General features: G+C 47.5%; 1 protein-coding gene across 3 annotated transcripts; it reads right to left on the reverse strand.

Annotated features, from left to right (window-relative positions):
* Positions 1 to 1,875: 1,875 nt before the first annotated feature.
* On the reverse strand, positions 1,876 to 14,075 carry LOC106612177 (zinc finger C4H2 domain-containing protein). Of its 3 annotated transcripts, none has more exons than XM_045724160.1 (5): positions 13,899 to 14,075; positions 12,723 to 12,894; positions 4,151 to 4,323; positions 3,896 to 4,058; positions 1,876 to 2,521 (listed from the first exon to the last, which is right to left on the reverse strand). In XM_045724160.1, the coding sequence occupies exons 1-5, from the start codon at positions 13,949 to 13,951 to the stop codon at positions 2,408 to 2,410; spliced, it is 675 nt and encodes a 224-aa protein (XP_045580116.1). In that variant the 5' UTR covers positions 13,952 to 14,075; the 3' UTR covers positions 1,876 to 2,407. The 3 variants fall into 3 exon arrangements, with proteins under 3 accessions (XP_045580116.1, XP_014068596.2, XP_045580117.1); XM_014213121.2 differs by having other exon boundaries at positions 13,728 to 14,059; XM_045724161.1 differs by having other exon boundaries at positions 13,893 to 14,040.
* Between the last annotated feature and the right edge of the window lie 697 nt (positions 14,076 to 14,772).

Genomic DNA, 14,772 nt, shown 5'->3' on the forward strand with positions numbered 1-14,772 from the left:
CTGTTGTAGTTTTGGGTGTGTAGCTGGCTAGCTAAAGTATTTTTATTCTAATAGCTAGCTAAATCATCACAAAGTTTGGGGATACACAATTGCGTCAACATTTTCTTTCTTTCACGAACAAGGTTAGATTTGTACTTGTACTTTGTAGTTTTGTGCACTTTACTATATTCATTGAGGCTAAACGTTAGATAAAATAAAATTATAATAACAAACGTCTGCAGCCGTAAAGCTAGCTAGCTAGCATCAATCTGACTTTCGACAACGCCTCTCGTTACGTCATTCAGTTGTACGTCAGTTGATCAGAAAATCCTGACAGTAATATCACATAGTGGCCACTGTTTTTGATATGAGGTCGGTTTATTCAACCTTTGAAAGCTGAAGTTACGTTAAAGAACTCGTACTGTTAAACAAATGCGGCGCCATGTTGGCGGAAGTTGTGTTCCCTAGACTGGAAGTGGCATTTCCGGCGGCGTGAAAAGGGTATTTTTCTTGGCCCTAGGCATGGAGGTGAACTAGGCACAGGAGATCTACTGCAGGAGAATAACACAGGTCAACAATCAACTGAACCCAGAAACTGGAAGGAGAGAGAGGCAGGGGTAGAGCAGCCCTCAGGGGGAGGCAGGAGTTGTAGAGTGAGACCTGTAGGAGGATGATCATACAATGTACACAGAATACAGAAATTACAGCAGCAAGTGAGAGGAGAGAGAGGCAGAAGGAAAAAAGGCACTTTGTCTGGGTATAGGAACTACATATGTTCTGTTGGGTCTCCTCTGGCTTAGTCTCATTGTATTTATCAGCCGTATCGCTCTATGGGGGCTGTAGCAATGTGTGTGTGTGCAGCCCTGTCCCTGAACAGGGTACAACACACACACACCTCTGCCACAGGGTACAACACAACACACCTCTACAACAGGGTACAACACACCTCTACAACAGGGTACAACACAACACACCTCTACAACAGGGTACAACACACCTCTACAACAGGGTACAACACAACACACCTCTACAACAGGGTACAACACAACACACCTCTACAACAGGGTACAACACACCTCTACAACAGGGTACAACACAACACACCTCTACAACAGGGTACAACACAACACACCTCTACAACAGGGTACAACACACCTCTACAACAGGGTACAACACACCTCTACAACAGGGTACAACACAACACACCTCTACAACAGGGTACAACACACCTCTACAACAGGGTACAACACACCTCTACAACAGGGTACAACACACCTCTACAACAGGGTACAACATAGCTCTACAACAGGGTATGACACACCTCTACAGCAGGTTACAACAGAGGAAGACAGACTGCACATAGAGTGCAGGCTCTTCATATGTAGTGTTCCTTCATGCTTCTGTCTTGTCAATACATTCCCATCTTAGCTATGTTATTATTTTCAGTTTCTAGCATTTCAGGACAATCTAAACACCCAGCAAGTCCCTGAAAAAAAATATGTTGTGAAGTAACCTGTGTTCTCATGTGTTGTCAGACGCTGTGTGTCTGTTCAGAGAGTTGCTAAAGGGCCTCCCCAAGCCCTCTGACGCCCCAAGTATGATATGGGAACAACTGCTTCCCTGGGGAGAGCACAGAGCAATCTGGGGTTACCTTGGCGACAGAACAGGAATCTGGGGTTACCCTGAAGACAGTACAATAACTGAGCTAAAGATATCCTCATGCTGGCCGTGTGACTGAGCATATCAGAAATGGCACCCTTTTCCCTATGTAGTGAACTACTTTCGCATCGAGACAGCTGAATGTGGAAGTGGATTGCAGCCTGTGACCTACAGTGCCACTGATCATCTCTATTATAATGACATTCATCTTCGTCTAGGAGAAAATACAATTCCAACTGCAGTACAAAACAGACATTTATTTTTGAATTCTTGTATTAAAGTTTCACATTACAACACTGTTAAAAACAAATAAGCGTCATGGTTTTCTCAGTCCTTGACTGTTCCTTATGTGTTCAGTAAACATTAGAACAACTTCCTGGGTTATACACTGCAACAATGAACCCACTTTCATATCATCACAAACAGTTACAACACAGTCATTATAGTTCAGCCATGGAAAGTGTTCATGCAATGCAAACATGCGAAATACAGAGTAACAAGTAAATTCAGTCAGTTTTACATTTCTAATGCCTGAACCAATCACAACATGGGTACAGTTACAGTATAATGGTTTGTATTATTGCATATAACATGGTTAAGGTCTATTAAACCTTAACAATGACATTTCAACACTTTAGTACCATTAAAATAACACAACACTTAGGATAATGATGATAATACTAAACGTAGGTTCCATGGCATGGAGAAGGTTATGAAGATATGTATTACTGAATTACAGATGTGAAATGTAGCAGTATGAGGTGTGTGTCTACTCGTCAGGCTTCCTCTTGGGTTTCTTGGGGTTGCGGGAGCGACTCTTGGCCTTACACAGTGGACAGATAGGAGCGTTACGATGGATCTGCTGGTGGCATGACAGACAGGCCTGGAGAGAGGACAGGGAGGACAGGGAGGACAGAGAGGACAGAGAGGACAGGGAGGACAGGGAGGACAGAGAGGACAGAGAGGACAGGGAGGACAGGGAGGACAGAGAGGACAGAGAGGACAGGGAGGACAGAGAGGACAGGGAGGACAGGGAGGACAGGGAGGACAGAGAGGACAGAGAGGACAGAGAGGACAGGGAGGACAGGGAGGACAGGGAGGACAGGGAGGACAGAGAGGACAGGGAGGACAGGGAGGACAGAGAGGACAGGGAGGACAGAGAGGACAGAGAGGACAGGGAGGACAGGGAGGACAGAGAGGACAGAGAGGACAGGGAGGACAGAGAGGACAGGGAGGACAGGGAGGACAGGGAGGACAGAGAGGACAGGGAGGACAGGGAGGACAGAGAGGACAGAGAGGACAGGGAGGACAGGGAGGACAGAGAGGACAGGGAGGACAGGGAGGACAGGGAGGACAGGGAGGACAGGGAGGACAGAGAGGACAGGGAGGACAGGGAGGACAGAGAGGACAGGGAGGACAGAGAGGACAGGGAGGACAGGGAGGACAGGGAGGACAGGGAGGACAGAGAGGACAGAGAGGACAGGGAGGACAGAGAGGACAGGGAGGACAGGGAGGACAGGGAGGACAGGGAGGACAGGGAGGACAGGGAGGACAGAGAGGACAGAGAGGACAGGGAGGACAGGGAGGACAGGGAGGACAGAGAGGACAGGGAGGACAGGGAGGACAGAGAGGACAGGGAGGACAGAGAGGACAGGGAGGACAGAGAGGACAGGGAGGACAGGGAGGACAGGGAGGACAGGGAGGACAGGGAGGACAGAGAGGACAGAGAGGACAGAGATGTTATAGTGTGTCATTACTCATCAGTACAGTGTCATTATTGTGTAGGTACAGACGGGGGAGGAGGGTGTGTACCTACATAGGAGGGTGTGGACCTTCATAGGAGGGTGTGTACTGTGGACCTTCATAGGAGGGTGTGTACTGTGGACCTTCATAGGAGGGTGTGGACCTTCATAGGAGGGTGTGTACTGTGGACCTTCATAGGAGGGTGTGTACTGTGGACCTTCATAGGAGGGTGTGTACTGTAGACCTTCATAGGAGGGTGTGTACTATGGACCTTCATAGGAGGGTGTGTACTATGGACCTTCATAGGAGGGTGTGTACTGTGGACCTTCATAGGTGGGTGTGTATTGTGTACCTTCATGGGAGGGTGTGTATTGTGTACCTTCATGGGAGGGTGTGTATTGTGTACATTCATGGGAGGGTGTGTATTGTGTACCTTCATGGGAGGGTGTGTATTGTGTACCTTCATGGGAGGGTGTGTATTGTGTACCTTCATGGGAGGGTGTGTATTGTGTACCTTCATGGGAGGGGGCTGTTGTCTGAAGGTGGCAGTCTGGCGGGCGTCTTGTTTCCGGGAGACCTGGAGCTGTTGGGCCGCGGCAGCCGCTGCTGCAAGGGATTCTGGGATTGTGGGCTCATGAGGCTCCTTCTGCCACTCAGCCTTCTGTTTCTCAAAGTAACTATGGCAACAGAGATAGAAGATAGGACAGAGAACAAGTTGATGTGTGTGTGAGGGCCTGTGTGACCGTGTGTGTATAATATGTGTACTGACTCCAGAGAGAGTTTCTCCTCCTCTTCGTTGAGGTTGGGCAGTCTGTGCAGGCCCAGGGTCATCCTCAGGGCGTCTACATGTTCCTTCAGGGGTTTGTACTCATCATGGAGCCTCCGCGTTGTCTCCAGCAGCTTGTTCAAGTCATTCTCCGACTGCTTTATAGTGCTCTCCATCTGGGGAGAAGGAGAGAGATGGAAGGGGAGAGGAGGAGAGAATGGGAGAGAGAAGGAGGGAGGAGAGAAGAAGGAGGGAGGAGAAGGGGAGAGAGAGGAGGTAGAGAGAGAGAGGAGAAAGAACCTTTAATAGTTTATTTTTCTGTAATTCTCAACCCAATTTCAGCCTTTGCCCAATCCCTTCACATTTTCCAAAAGTGCTTTCAGGTGAGAAGTTGTGGGTGAGGGAGTTGTCCAAACACAACTCTGGACAGTTATCTGACAGTGTTGAGGTACAGAGTTCCTGACATCTATTACCAAACACAACTCTGGACAGTTATCTGACAGTGTTGAGGTACAGAGTTCCTGACATCTATTACCAAACACAACTCTGGACAGTTATCTGACAGTGTTGAGGTACAGAGTTCCTGACATCTAGTACCACTTGTAGTGTAAATTAGACATCTAGTACCACTTGTGGTATATACGCATTAGCTCTTTTTCCAGTAGTCAAATGAACTCACAGATTGCTCATTGGGTACTGTATAAAAACCTACAACTACTACCAGGGTGAACCCTCTCACAGGTACACTTTCACTTTTCAGAATTGGAAGTGTGTGGGCATGGGATGACTATTGTAAATAAAAAAATCTGCCCCTTGTGTCACGACTACTGCCGAGGGTAGTTGCTCTCCCTGTTCGGGTGGCGCTCGGCGGTCGTCGTCACCGGCCTACTAGCTGCAATCGATCCCCTTTTCGTTTTTCTGTTAGTCATGTCTTTATTAGTTGCACTTGTGTTCTATTATGTAATTAGTGGTGTTATTTTAGCCCGCCTCTCCACCTGTTCTGTGTGCGGGCTTGTTACGTATTTTCACTGTGTTCGTGTTGTGTATCGTGTTGTTGGACTTTGGGTTTGTTACGCCCTGTTGTGTTTGGGCATTTTCCTCTTTTGTGGTAGTTATTAAATATATATTGTACCAAACATTTTTCTGCCTCCTGCGCCTGACTCCACACCCACGACGTCCAAGCGTTACAGAAGCCCGCACCAACAACATGGAGTCAGCAGAAGCAGCCACCACTCCTCTACCATCGATGGAAGAACGGGTCCTCCATCACACCACCGTCCTCCATCGGATTGGGTCAGCCATGGACCAGATGATGGAGAGGATGGATCGATGGAGGAGGAGTGATCTCCTCCCTTCACCTCCGGCTCACCCGTCGAGTCCACCTACTCCACTCCCTTCCCCGTCTGGATCTGGGGCACTACGTCTTACGCCTCCGAGGGAGTACGATGGAGCAGCGGCAGGGATGCCAGGGATTTCTATTACAACTAGAGTTATACCTGGCGACCGTGAGGCCGGCTCCCTCGGGGGAGGAGAGTGTGAGCCTCCTCATCTCCTGCCTGACGGGTCGAGCACTGGAGTGGGCCAACGCTGTTTGGAATGGACCAGACCCATTAAGGAATAACTACTCTGAGTTCACCCGCCGTTTCAGGGCCGTATTCGATCACCCCCCAGAAGGACGAGCGGCGGGTGAACAACTGTTCCACCTCAGACAGGAGATGAGGAGCGCGCAAGACTTTGCCCTAGAGTTCCGGACCTTGGCGGCTGGGGCTGGGTGGAACGACAGGGCCCTAATGGACCACTACAGGTGTAGCCTCCGGGAGGATGTCCGCAGGGAGCTAGCGTGTCGGGATACTACACTCTCCCTAGATGAACTCATCAACATGTCTATACGACTGGACAATCTGCTGGCTGCCCGCGGGCGTTCAGAAAGGGTCCTGTCAGTTCCATCTCCTAACCTACCTACGCCCATTCCTATGGAGCTAGGGGGAACCGCGTCAAGGGGAACCGGAGGAGGGCGCCCCTCCTGCACCAATTGTGGTCGACGAGGACACACGGCTGACCGGTGCTGGGTGGGTCCCTCTGGGAGTCGAGAAGGCAGGCAGAACACTCCTCGTTCATCCCAGGTGAGTCAGCACCACACTCACCCAGAATCCTCTGTTGGTCACATGTTTGTCTTAATTTTTTTTCTTGATTTTGCTCCCTTTTCCCAGCATAAGGCGCAAGTCGATTCAGGTGCAGCTGGGAACTTTATGGATAGCGGACTCGCCCTTAAGTTAGGAATTCCGCTGGTACCGTTAGATTCCCCTTTCCCCGTGCACTCCTTAGATAGCTGGCCATTAGGGTCAGGGATGGTCAGGGAGGCCACGGTGCCACTGGACATGGTAATGCAGGGGAATCATAAGGAACTAATTCGTTTTTTTCTTATCGATTCACCTGCGTTTCCAGTGGTGCTGGGGGTGCCCTGGCTAGCCAGTCACAATCCCAAGATTTTGTGGAAACAGGGGATTCTCCAGGGATGGTCAGAGGAGTGTTCAGGTAGGTGTCTGGGTGTTTCCATCGGTGCCACGTCGGTGGAGAGTCCAGACCAGGTTTCCACTGTGCGCATTTCCCCTGTGTATGCCGATTTGGCTCTCGCCTTCTGTAAAAAGAAGGCGACTAAATTACCACCTCATCGACAGGGGGATTGTGCGATAGACCTCCAGGGTAACGCTGCGCTTCCCAAGAGTCACGTGTACCCATTGTCCCAGGAGGAGACGTTGGCTATGGAGACATATGTCACGGAATCTCTGGTGCAGGGGTACATTCGGCCCTCCGTTTCACCCGTCTCCTCGAGTTTCTTTTTCGTGAAGAAAAAGGGGGGAGGTTTGCGTCCGTGCATTGATTATAGAGGTCTCAATTCCATTACAGTGGGGTTCAGTTACCCGCTACCTCTCATTGCTACGGCGGTGGAATCATTTCACGGAGCGCGGTTTTTCACGAAACTGGATCTCAGGAGCGCGTATAATCTGGTGCGTATTCGGAAGGGAGACGAGTGGAAAACCACATTTAGTACCACATCGGGCCACTATGAGTACCTCGTCATGCCATAAGGGTTGTAGAATGCTCCAGCCGTCTTTCAATCTTTTGTCGATGAGATTCTCAGGGACCTGAGAATGAGTGATTGTGTATATCAACGATATCTTGATTTACTCCTCCACACGCGCTGAGCATGTGTCTCTAGTACGCAAGGTGCTTGGTAGACTGCTGGAGCATGATCTATATGTCAAGGCTGAGAAGTGTGAGTTCTTCAAAAGAGCCGTCTCCTTTCTGGGTTATCGCATTTCCACCTCAGGGATGGTGATGGAGTGTGACCGCATTAATGCCGTGCATAATTGGCCGACTCCAACCACGGTGAAGGAAGTGCAGCGGTTTTTGGGTTTTGCCAATTACTACCGGAGGTTTATCCGGGGTTTTGGTCAGGTGGCGGCTCCCATTACCTCACTATTGAAGGGGGGAACGGTGCGTTTACGGTGGTCAACAGAGGCGGACAGAGCCTTCAACCAGTTGAAGGCGCTGTTTGCTGATGCGCCCGTGTTGGCGCACCCGGACCCCTCTTTGCCGTTCATAGTGGAGGTGGACGCATCCGAGGCTGGGGTGGGTGCCGTTCTATCACAGCGCTCGGGTGCGCCACCGAAACTCCGCCCCTGCGCTTTCTTCTCTAGGAAGCTCAGTCCGGCGGAGCGGAACTATGATATGGGGGACCGGGAGTTGTTAGCTGTGGTCAAGGCTTTGACTGTGTGGAGACATTGGCTTGAGGGGGCTAAACACCCTTTTCTCATCTGGACTGACCACCGGAACCTGGAATATATCCGGGCAGCCCGGAGACTGAATCCGCGTCAGGCATGGTGGGCCATGTTTTTCACCCGATTTCAGTTTAGGATTTCGTATAGACCAGGCTCCATGAACACCAAGGCTGACGCGCTATCCCGCCTCTATGACACTGGGATAGGCCCATCAATCCTACTCCCATCCTTCCAGCTTCTAAGCTGGTAGCACCAGTGGTATGGGAGGTGGACGCGGACATTGAGCGGGCGTTACAGATGGAGCCTGCGCCTTCTAATTGTCCTACAGGTCGTAAGTACATTCCACTTGGTGTCCGTGATCAATTGATTCGATGGGCTCATACGCTACCCTCGTCGGGTCATCCTGGGGTGGCGAGGACAGTGCAAGGCCTTAGGGGGAGGTACTGGTGGCCCACCTTAGCTAAGGACATGAGGTTTTATGTCTCTTCCTGTTCGGTATGCGCCCAGAGCAAGGCTCCTAGGCACCTGCCTAGAGGGAAGTTACCTGTCGGTGGACTTTCTTACCGATCTTCCCCCGTCTCAGGCGAATACCACGGTTCTGGTAGTTGTGGATCGGTTTTCTAAGTCCTGCCGTCTCCTCCCATTGCCCGGTCTCCCTACGGCCCTACAGACTGCGGAGGCTCTATTCACCCATGTCTTCCGGCATTACGGGGTGCCGGAGGACATCGTTTCTGATCGGGGTCCCCAGTTCATGTCCCGTGTATGGAGGGCGTTTATGGAGCGTCTGGGGGTCTCGGTCAGCTTGACCTCCGGTTATCGCCCCGAGAGCAATGGGCAGGTGGAGAGAGTGAACTAGGAGGTGGGTAGGTTTCTGCGGTCGTACTGTCAGGACCGGCCAGGTGAGTGGTCGAGGTACTTACCATGGGCTGAGTTGGCGCAAAACTCACTCCGCCACTCATCCACGAACATGTCGCCTTTCCAGTGTGTGTTAGGCTACCAGCCGGTCCTGGCACCATAGCATCAGAGTCAGACCGAGGCTCCAGCGGTGGAGGATTGGGTGCAGCGCTCCAAAGACACCTGGATGGCTGTCGAGGAATCCCTGAAACAAGCAGGATGACGACAGAAGAGGGGCGCTGACCGCCACCGCAGTGAGGCCCGCATATTCGCACCAGGAGACAGGGTCTGGCTCTCGACCCGAAAGCTGCCCCTCCGCTTGCCCTGCCGAAAGCTGGGTCCGCAGCATGTAGGGCCCTTCAAAGTCCTGAGGAGAATAAACGAGGTGTGTTATAGATTACAACTCCCTTCTTATTATCGTATTAACCCCTCGTTTCATGTGTCTCTCCTCAGGCCGGTGGTAGCTGGTCCCCTACAAGACGGTGAGGTGCCGGAGGTCCCTCCGCCCTCTCTGGACATCGAGGGGGGCCCAGCGTATACAGTACGCACCATTCTGGACTCAAGACGCCGGGTGGGGGGCCTGCAGTACCTCGTGGACTGGGAGGGGTACGGTCCGGAAGTGAGGTGCTGGGTGCCGGTGGGGGACATACTGGATCCATCACTGTTAGAGGATTTCCATCGCCTCCATCCGGATCGCCCTGCGCCTCGTCCTCCGGGTCGCCCCCGAGGCCGGTGTCGGCGCGCTGCAGGAGCCGCGCGTCGGGTGGGGGGTACTGTCACGACTACTGCCGAGGGTAGTTCCTCTCCCTGTTCGGGTGGCGCTCGGCGGTCGTCGTCACCGGCCTACTAGCTGCAATCGATTCCCTTTCCCTTTTTCTGTTAGTCATGTCTGTATTAGTTGCACCTGTGTTCTATTATGTAATTAGTGGTGTTATTTTAGCCCGCCTCTCCACCTGTTCTGTGTGCGGGCTTGTTACGTGTTTTCACTGTGTTCGTGTTGTGTATCGTGTTGTTGGACTTTGGGTTTGTTACGCCCTGTTGTGTTTGGGCATTTTTCCTCTTTTGTGGTACTTATTAAATATATATTGTACCAAACATTTTTCTGCCTCCTGCGCCTGACTCCACACCCACGACGTCCAAGCGTTACACCTTGTGAGATTACAGCACACAACCATTGAACTATGAGCCAACTGTTTTAGCAGGTTGCAACGCCAATCAGCCGTAGCAGTTGAGAAAAAATACAATGAGTTGATTTGACCACCATTGTCATCTATTTCTTGTTACGATGGCTGTAGCTACGAATATAAACATGATTTTCATAACTTACAGTGGCAAGAAAAAGTATGCGAACCCTTTGGAATTACCTGGACTTCTGCATAAATTGGTATCTGATCTTTATCTAGGTCACAACAATAGGCAAACACAGTCTGCTTAAACTAATAACATACGTTTTCATGTCTTTATTGAAAACAATGTGTAAACATTCACAGTGCAGGGTGGGAAAAGTATGTGAACCCTTCGATTTAATAACTGGTTTGGCAGCAATAACCTCAACCAAACGTTTTCTGTAGTTGCGGATCAGACCTGCACAATGGTCAGGAAGAATTTTGGACCATTCCTCTTTACAAAACTGTTTCAGTTCAGCAATATTCTTGGGATGTCTGGTATGAACTGCTCTCTTGAGGTCATGCCACAACATCTCAATAGGGTTGAGGTCAGGACTCTGACTGGGCCACTCCAGAAGGCGTATTTTCTTCTGTTGAAGCCATTCTGTTGTTGATGTACTTCTGTGTTTTGGGTCGTTGTCCTGTTGCATCACCCAACTTCTGTTGAGCTTCAACTGGCGGACAGATAGCCTTTCATTCTCCTGCAAAATGTCTTGATAAACTTGGGAATTCATTTTTCCATCGATGATAGCAAGCTGTCCAAGCCTTGAGGCAGCAAAGCAGCCCCAAACCATGATGCTCCCTGCACCATACTTTACAGTTGGAATGAGGTTTTGTTGTTAGTGTGCTGTGCCTTTTTTTCTCCACACATAGTGTTGTGTGTTCTTTCCAAACCACTCAACTGTAGTTTCATCTGTCACAGAATATTTTTCCAATAGCGCTGTGGAACATCCAGGTGCTCTTTTGCAAACTTCAGATGTGCAGCAATGTTTTTTTGGACAGGAGTGGCTTCTTCCGTGGTGTCCTCCCATGAACACCATTCTTGTTTAGTGTTTTACGTATCGTAGACTCGTCAACAGAGATGTTAGGATGTTCCAGAGATTCCTGTAAGTCTTTAGCTGACACTAAGATTCTTCTTAATCTCAATGAGCATTCTGCGCTGTTCTCTTGCAGTCATCTTTGCAGGATGGCCACTTTGTTTTACCGTGGACTGATGAACATCAAGGCTTTTAGAGATACTTTTGTAACCCTTTCCAGCTTTATCCACGTCAACAATTCTTAATCTTAGGTCTTCTGAGAACTCTTTTGTTCGAGGTATGGTTCACATCAGGCAATGCTTCTTGTGAATAGCAAACTCAAATTTAGTGAGTGTTTTTTATAGGGCATCTCCAATTTCATCTCATTGATTGGACTCCAGGTTAGCTGACTCCTGATTCCAATTAGCTTTTGGAGAAGTCATTAGCCTTGGGGTTCACATATTTTTTCCAACTTACACTGTGAATGTGTAAATTATGTATTCAATATAGAAAAGAAAAATACAATAATTTGTGTGTTACTAGTTTAAGCACTTTATGTTTGTCTATTGTTGTGACTAAAATGAAGATCAGATCAAATTTGATGACCAATTTATGCAGAAATCCAGCTAATTCCAAAGGGTTCACATACTGTTTTTCTTGCCACTGTACATAATTTTTTTCTTCATAAAAGCACATAGATGTGTATGAAACGGTAAACAAAAACGTAGAATTTGGTCATATGCGGAAATGTGCCTTACTGCCTTTTGAATGTTGTGTAACGTCAGTAGTCTGGTCAAGGAAGCATCATGCTAAATATATTGGCACACTCCACTTACCAAGACCATTGCCAAATAAGGCACACAGTTACCTGCTTTTATAGTAAGCCTTGAGGTGGTACCACCCAGCACATCTAGAAAAGAGTGTATTTCATACCAAACCCCTCCCTTGAGATGATGTATAGGAACCTTCTCAAGGTGCCTCTACATCACGATTCCAGTGGTAGAATTGAACCGCAAACTATATTTACTACTAAAAGACCAAAATACACTGAGTGTACAAAGTATTATGAACACCTGCTCTTTCCATGACACAGACTGACCAGGTGAAAGCTATGATCCCTTATTCATGTCACTTGTTAAATCCACTTCAATCAGTATGGATGAAGGGGAGGAGACAGGTTAAAGAAGGATTTTTAAGCCTTGAGACAACTGAGACATGGATTGTGAATGTGTGCTATTCAGAGAGTTAAGACACAAGATTGAAATGCCTTTGAATGGGGTATGGTAGTAGTTTGTGTCAAGAACTGCAATGCTGCTGGGGTTTTCACGATCAACAGTTTCCCATGTGTATCAAGAATGGTCCACCACCCAAACGACGTCCAGCCAACTTGACACAACTGTGGGAAGCATTGGAGTCAACATGGGCCAGCATCCCTGTGGAACCCTTTCGCCACTTAAAGTTCATGCCAGAAAATGTGAGGCTGTGCTGAGGGCAAAAGTGTGGCGGGGTGTAACTCAACATTAGGAAGTTGTTCTTAATGTTTTGTTCACCGTGTATATCACTTTTGCAATGAACTTAAAAATTAAGAACTGAATGGATGTGTTTCACTATAACTAAGCCTAAAACATCTGGTTTTCCATGAAAAAAAACAGATCAAATAGTCAAATAGTGGTTTCTGCCTCTCCCTCTCACACACTCTCTCGCTCTCTCTACGCACCACATTGATATCAGCGTGTATGAGTCGTAGCTCCTCCACATGGGCCATCTTCTCCTGCATTAGGAGGTCCATCTCCTGTTTGTATTCCTTCAGATGTTTCTCCTCAGACTCTAGGGACTCAAACTCTGACTTCAGACGAGACTTGATCTTCTGCATCTGTACCGTCTTATTCCTGAAATGACAGAAAACACAGTTTAACCAATGCATTACTAGTTAGTTATCACTGTAAAACAGTAGTTACCAATGTTACACAGTAGTTATTACCAATGCACTAGTTACCAATTATACAACATTAGGTAGTTAACCTACCACCGGGCTATTTACCAATGCAGTAGTTACCAATTACACAACATTATGTAGTTACCTACCACTGGGCTATTTACTAATGCACTTATTTTGATTACAGGGCAGAGGGCACAAAGACAACGTTCTGTCAGTTCAACTTCCTGTCACTCAATCATGCTTCACAAACCAATTGCCCTAAGGTATCTTCTATTGTTTCTCCATTATTTAACCTGGTTAGTCTCTTCAGATAAATATCTATTTTTCAAGAGACCTGTTTTCTGTTGCAATCGATTAGTTTATTGTGAAATAAGGAGAGATACTATTTGTCATGGGAATAAGTAATATAATGCATGCATATCCGACATAGAGATGGACGTGCACCACATGACATAGTTATAAGTGGTGTAATTATAATTGTTTTATACTGATGTCACTGATGCGAAGCTATACAGCGGCACATCTGTTACAATGTGTACATTTGTAACTGGTTCCAACAGAATGAACCATGGTTAGCCAATTAACTACCTGGCTAATGACAGAAAGCTAGCTAGCTAAGTAGCCTGATAGCCGCTAATCTGGCAAAGCACTTCGCATCTGGATTTTTGTTGATGCAAACAGCTGGATTGATTATATATAATGCACAGCTAGCAAGCTATTCTGTAACATGTTTTTTGTAGATCCTTCAAAACAACAGTAGAACGGTCACCTCCGCTTGCTAACCTTGCTCGAGGCTATGTCGGCACATATAGCTAGCTTCCTCGCCCAATAACAAAGCCAAGACGCTAATATCAGCTGGCGAGCGCATTCTTCTGTCTGATCTTTTCCTGAGCCATCCAGCTACATTTACCAGATGTGGTTTCTTTGAAGAAGAATATATACACTTTCTTTTACCGTATTTCCATAATGTTTTCTAGTTTGCACATTATGTCCTGTTCGTCCCCCATGGTTTTGTCTTTAAACCCTGATAAATTAGATCTTATGGAAGGCCAGGGTGGTCTGCCTCCTTGCTGATAAAAACAATACCGTCAGCTGTAACATTCGCTGTGAATCACCACGCATGCGCGGAGAAACAGTGGCTAAGTGTATTGTACTTCCGTGACCCCAGCTGGAAACTGTTATATTGTCTCAGAGACAGACAGACACTGTCTGATTAAAAACGGATTACATTGTTGTTATAGCCTTTTAATAGAAACGGTTGCATTGTTGTTATAGCCTTTTAATAGAAACGGTTGCATTGTTGTTATAGCCTTTTAATAGAAACGGTTGCATTGTTGTTATAGCCTTTTAATAGAAACGGTTGCATTGTTGTTATAGCCTTTTAATAGAAACGGTTGCATTGTTGTTATAGCCTTTTAATAGAAACGGTTGCATTGTTGTTATAGCCTTTTAATAGAAACGGTTGCATTGTTGTTATAGCCTTTTAATAGAAACGGTTGCATTGTTGTTATAGCCTTTTAATAGAAACGGTTGCATTGCTTGAATGTAATCCTCTTGATGATGGTGTAAACGGTCTAAACTCTACATTACTCATAGTGTAAAGATGCTTATATATATATATATATATATATATATATATACACTGCTCAAAAAAATAAAGGGAACACTTAAACAACACAATGTAACTCCAAGTCAATCACACTTCTGTGAAATCAAACTGTCCACTTAGGAAGCAACACTGATTGACAATAAATTGCACATGCTGCTGTGCAAATGGAATAGACAACAGGTGGAAATTATAGGCAATTAGCAAGACACCCCCAATAAA

Source organism: Salmo salar, chromosome ssa09 (assembly GCF_905237065.1).
Source record: "Salmo salar chromosome ssa09, Ssal_v3.1, whole genome shotgun sequence".
NCBI lineage: Eukaryota > Metazoa > Chordata > Actinopteri > Salmoniformes > Salmonidae > Salmo > Salmo salar.